Source organism: Sceloporus undulatus, chromosome 4 (assembly GCF_019175285.1).
Source record: "Sceloporus undulatus isolate JIND9_A2432 ecotype Alabama chromosome 4, SceUnd_v1.1, whole genome shotgun sequence".
In the NCBI taxonomy this organism is placed as follows: Eukaryota; Metazoa; Chordata; class Lepidosauria; order Squamata; family Phrynosomatidae; genus Sceloporus; species Sceloporus undulatus.
The window spans coordinates 135,234,441-135,240,008 of record NC_056525.1 but is presented as its reverse complement, the minus strand read 5'-3'; the positions used below and the strand labels follow the sequence as shown (position 1 = coordinate 135,240,008).

At 42.4% G+C, this 5,568-nt stretch overlaps 1 protein-coding gene across 1 annotated transcript in view; it reads right to left on the bottom strand.

Moving 5' to 3' along the window:
• Positions 1–5,568, bottom strand: part of LOC121929052 (protocadherin beta-16-like) — a 23,143-nt gene that overhangs the window by 15,545 nt on the left and 2,030 nt on the right. The window contains exons 2-3 of the mRNA XM_042464372.1: positions 5,073–5,125; positions 16–552 (exon numbers count right to left, since the gene is read on the bottom strand). Coding sequence (XP_042320306.1) covers positions 16–552; positions 5,073–5,125 — 590 coding nt within the window. The remainder of the gene's footprint in view (positions 1–15; positions 553–5,072; positions 5,126–5,568) is intronic.

Sequence of the window (5,568 nt, the reverse complement as noted above, 5' to 3'; positions counted from 1 at the left end):
TTCTCTGAGGAACACCTCCATCCAAAGCCATAAGTGCCAGCTCCAAATGTGGTTGTTTTTCCCTGTCTAGAGATTTCTCCAAAATAAGATCCACGGCTTTTCTTCCATCACTGCTTTCTGTTCCAAGCCTGAAATACTCATTGGGACTCAGGGTGTAGTTCTGGATGCTGTTCTCTCCCAAGTCCACATCTTGAGCAGATTCCAAGGGGAATCTTGTATTTGGGGGAACATTCTCAGGAATTTCCAGCTGAAAATCATTTTGGGAAAATCTGGGAGCATTGTCATTTACATCTTCCACCTTCACTTCAATAGTATAGAGCTCTAAGGGGTTTTGGAGCACAATTTCACTCTGTAATAAGCAAAGATTACTCTGACCACACAGAGCCTCTCGGTCTATTTTCTCATTTATGAGTAGAGACCCAGAGTGGGCATCAAGATGGAAATACTGCTTGGAGCCTTTAGACACTAGCTGGGCTCTGCGATCAGAGAGCTCCCCAATCCCCAATTTCAAATCTTTCAAAACATTAGCCACCAGAGATCCACTTTTCTTTTCTTCAGGCACAGAATAATGAATTGAGACACACAGTACATCAGTCACACAGAGGAAGAGTAAAAAACACAGACCTTGTTTGCTCCTGAAGCAGTCTTCCATGGTTCAGCACCTTGATTCTCTTCAGCCTCTGGCCCACCTATAAAACTTCTGACTTGTTACCCTGTAATGATCTCTACTGATGGAGAAAAACGTTGTGTTCTTCAGTGCTGATTGGATGCTTTGAATGTTATCCCTTCATCACAGACCATCTTCCCTGAGACACAACTCTGCTCAGATCTTCCTGGGAATTATGTTCACACAGCAAAATGTGTTCCTATGGTGCCATCATGTGGCTTTGTACAGAAAAAACACTTCATATATCTTTTTCATATGTTGCTCCTTAAAGCACAATAAACAACTTTTGGAACCTCTTTCACCTGAAAGATCACAGATACTACTGGTAATATACTTTTTATGCTGGAGAACAAACTCACCATAAACTTATGTCACCTGATTATATAATGTAATTATGTAATAAAGAGATTTAATTTATTTATCAGTATTTGTTGTTAGCAGCCATTACATGTGTGCATATACGGGAGTATGAGCACACTGATAGCTGTGTGCTAGTAGTGTTGTGATCCTGCTACTCATTTGTGTTAACTGTCATCATGACATCTTTGACGTATGACGACCTGATGAATGAGATACCTCTAAGTCACCTTTTCTTCAACAGACCTGCTCAGGTCTTGCAGACTCAGTATACCCACAGGTAATGGTAGCTCCTTCCTTTTCTACTGCCTTCTAACATGACAAGCCCCCATGTCTTTTCTACTCAGTCATGTCTTCTCATAATATGGCCATAGTACAAAAGCCTCAGTTTTGTTAATTTGGCCTGTAGGGACAGTTCAGCTTTGATTTGTTCTTGGACCCACTCCATAATCCTATTCACAGTCTAGGGTGTCTGCAGAACTCTCCTCCAGCACCATATATCATAGAATCATAGTATCGTAGAATCATAGAGTTGGAAAAGACCACAAGCGCCATCCAGTCCAACCCCCTGCCATGCAGGAACTCTCAATCAAAGCATCCCCGACAGATGGCCATCCAGCCTCTGCTTAAAGACCTCCAAGGAAGGAGACTCCACCACACTCCAAGGAATAGTGTTCCACTGTCGAACAGCCCTTACTGTCAGGACGTTCCTCCTAATGTTGAGGTGGAATCTCTTTTCCTGTAGTTTGCATCCATTGTTCCAGGTCCTGTTCTCTGGAGCAGCAGAAAACAAGCTTGCTCCCTCCTCAATATGACATCCCTTCAAATATTTAAACAGGACTATCATATCACCTCGTAACCTTCTTTTCTCCAGGCTAAACATCCCCAGCTCCCCAAATCGTTCCTCATAGGACATGGTTTCCAGACCCTTCACCATTTTAGTCGCCCTCCTTTGGGCACGTTCCAGTTTCTCTGACTAGACTTCACAGCTATACACAGATATTGGAAACACAAGGGTAAGGACAATATTGACTTTGGTATTCATGATATATCTGTATACTTGAGGATCTTGTTTAGTTCCTACAAAGATCCTCTTTCAAGTCCTAGCCTTCTAATTTTTTGATCGTAGTCCCCATTTTGACAAATGATTGAATCAAGCTTCTTCTTTTGTTTTACTCTAACAACTGATATTAGTAGTTCATGGTCTGTGGTGCAATCTGCTCCTTGTCTTGTTTTTGGAGAAAAAACGGCGTTTCTCCATCTTCCACTTCCAATTATGTAGTCTATCTGGTTTCTATATTAGGCATCAGATGAAGTTCATGTATACAAGTGCCTGTTTGGTGTTCTGAAGAATGTGTTTGCAGTGAACAAGCTGTTAGCTTCACAAAATTCAATCAGTTACTTTCATGGTTCATTTCTTGATCCTAGAGCTAATTTCCTCCCAGTCTTTGATACTGCTGTGTTTGCAACTTTTACATTATAATCACCTATGGTTACCAACATGTCCCATTTTGGTATGTGACCAATTTCCTCCTGGCTTCCTGCAGAGAATCTTACACCTTATCGTATATACTCGACTATAAGTCGACCTCATGTGTAAGTCAATGGCAAGTTTGGGGGCAAAAATTATGGATTTCAATATGACCTGTGGATAAGTCATATGTTAAATGTAGGGGCATATAGCAAAGGATCAAAAGGATGAAGCAAACCAAAACAATGTCAAAGAACCAACAAAATTCCAACCACAATGTTTGTGCTCACTCTTATCGCTGGATGGGTAAGAGAACAGTGCTTCCTGGTGCTTCCAGGACAGATTATACTCTTGCCTTTCGCCAGGGGATGATTCCTCCTTTTAAATAAGAGTTTAGATACAGTACTTACATTGACCCATGTTTAAGTCGACTCAGGTTTTTGTGGTCATTTTTTTGTCCTAAATTTCTAGACTCATACATCAGTATATACAGTATTCCTCTTCTGTTATGCAGTTGGATTATAAACTTAGGTTATGGTTATAGGTAACGGTAAAAGTAGTCCCATGACATGAATGTCTGGTTCGAACCGACTGTAGGGGGTGGTGTTCATCTCCATTTCTAAGCTGAAGAGCCAGTGTTGTCCAAGGGCTGCTCTGGTGGTCATGTGGCCTGCATGACTCCATCGAAACCTTTTACCTTCCCACTGAGACATGGTACCTATTAATCTACTTGCATCTGCACGCTTTCGAACTTCTAGGTTGGCAGAAGCTGGGACTAGTAACAGGAGCTCACTCCGTCATGCAGAACCCGGGCCCTGAACTGTCAACCTGCCAATCTTGCAATCAATGGAGTCAGCGTCTTAACCACTTCAGCCATTGCATCCCAGTTAGGTTATGGTTATATTGCTGGTTTTCCCTGCAGTCTTATTGATACGGTTCAGGCAAATTTGCATGATATCTTTGGCTGCTTTTTCTACATCTCTCCTCACTATTAATGTCACCCTATTTCTACTTTGATTTTCATTTCCTGAGTAAAACACTATAGAGCTGTGTTGGCAATCACGTAGCCCGCATGCTGTCTGGCATGCAGCATCGCAGGAAGGAGGGTTGGGGAGGGTTGCATGGCTAGCTTGGCTCCTTGCTGCGGCCTGGTTCTCCCACAGAAAACCGAGCCGAGACAAGGAGGGGCAGCACGTGGCACTTCTGGGGCGAAGCCCTGCCCTTCCACCCAGAAGGCCCACCCCAACGAGACACAGGCCTGGCAGGTGCCATTTCCTTCTCCTACTCCCAGACATGGGCAGGGGATGTGCTGTGTGCCTTGACATAATTGGTGACACCCTCTCCCTGGCTTTTCTTGGCAAATTTGATCAGTGTATGTTTGCTACGATATTCTCTGAGGCTGAGACCGTGTGGTTTTTTTGAGGGGTGTCATTAAGAGCCATTCGTGGCACCCTCTCCCTGGGGTTTTTGTTTGTTTGTTTGTTTGTTTTTGCAAGTTTCATCAGCGGGGGGTTGCCATTGCTGTTCTCTGAGGCTGAGACAGTGAGGTTTTTGGAATGTGTGTGCCTTTAAGAGTCATTTGTGGCACCCTATCACAGGGTTTTCTTGGCAAGTTTCTTCAGAAGGGGTTTGACATTGCCTTCTCCTGAGGCTGACAGAGTGTGACTTGCCCAGGGTCACCCAGTAGGTTTCATATAGCTGAGAGGGAACTGAACACTGGTCTCCAGAGTCAAAGTCCAACACTCAAACCACTACGCCATCAGGTAGCTTGTCCTCCTTTGTGGTTAGACGACAAGGCATCCTCCTTTTCCAGGACACATTCTACATTTCAGCCTTGGGCCCAAGAGGAATTTCAGGATGTCCTTCATTTTCAACATGACTAAAAAGCATGAATTTCTATATATATTAAAGCTTAAATTTTATACTGTGTTTTTTCAGTTTGTTGTTTGTTTGTTTGTTTTCTGGTCCTTCATCATTCCGAAAGGTCCTCCATTTTGAGCAGGGCTAAGAAGGATGGATTTAATATTTATATGAGTGTCTTTTTTGTTTTGTTTTTGTTTTGAGCTTTTATTTGGTCAGGTCCTTCATTTTTTCCTTGCATGTTTTTCCCCCAGAAGTCCCACTCCCCTGGAACTCCTGCTCCTGGCATCCAGTGACACCCAGTGTGGGAATGCCACTGCGTTTGGGCACTCAGTCTCTAAAAGGTTTGCCATCACTACTACAGAGTAATCTGACTCAAACTGTCCCATTCCTATCAACTTTAGCTCACCCACCCCAAGTACTACACTATGTTTATGTGTTCCCTTGCTTGTTTTACAATGCCTAGCTTCTCTTAATTCATGCTTCTTATGTCCCATGTTTCTAAAATATGTATTGTGCGACTTTGGACTTCTTTTTCAACATCTCAACCTCCTTTCAGCTTCAGACCAGTTGTATCACTAGCAACAATACTATTCATACCTGTCCTCTGCTCTTCCCCAGTAGCTCATTGAATGCCTTCTCTTATCTATCCCTGCCAATTTATTTGATGTGTTTTATGTATTTGAGGTGACCGTAATACCCTAAAGCAGTGGTTACCAATCTTTAGTCCTCCATTTGTTTTGGACTTCAGACACCAGATACTAACTTGGCTAACAGTTAAGAATTATGGGAGCTGATGATCTTGTAGCTGTGTAGGGTTAGCCCTGGTTAGTACTTGGATGGTAGACGGCTAATGAATACTAGGTGTTGTAGGATATATTTCAAGGAGAGAACTGGCAAAACCTCTCTGGGTACTCCTTGGCTAAGAAAAGTGTCCAAATTAATAGGGTTGCCATTCATTGACAGGCAACCTGAAGACATTCTGACAGAACTGCATTGTATTAACTGTTTGCATTATCCATGTATTATTTGATAATAATTGCTGTTTCCCAATATAATCAGATAGACAGAAAGACTTTTCTGTTTTGAATAAAATTTTCATTTTGAAATAACTCTTTATGACTATAGTAACAGACCAATTTGGGAAGATGCACTATTGCCAAAGATCAATGATCCTGCAAATAAATGCATACTCAGAGCATCTGTGAGTTCA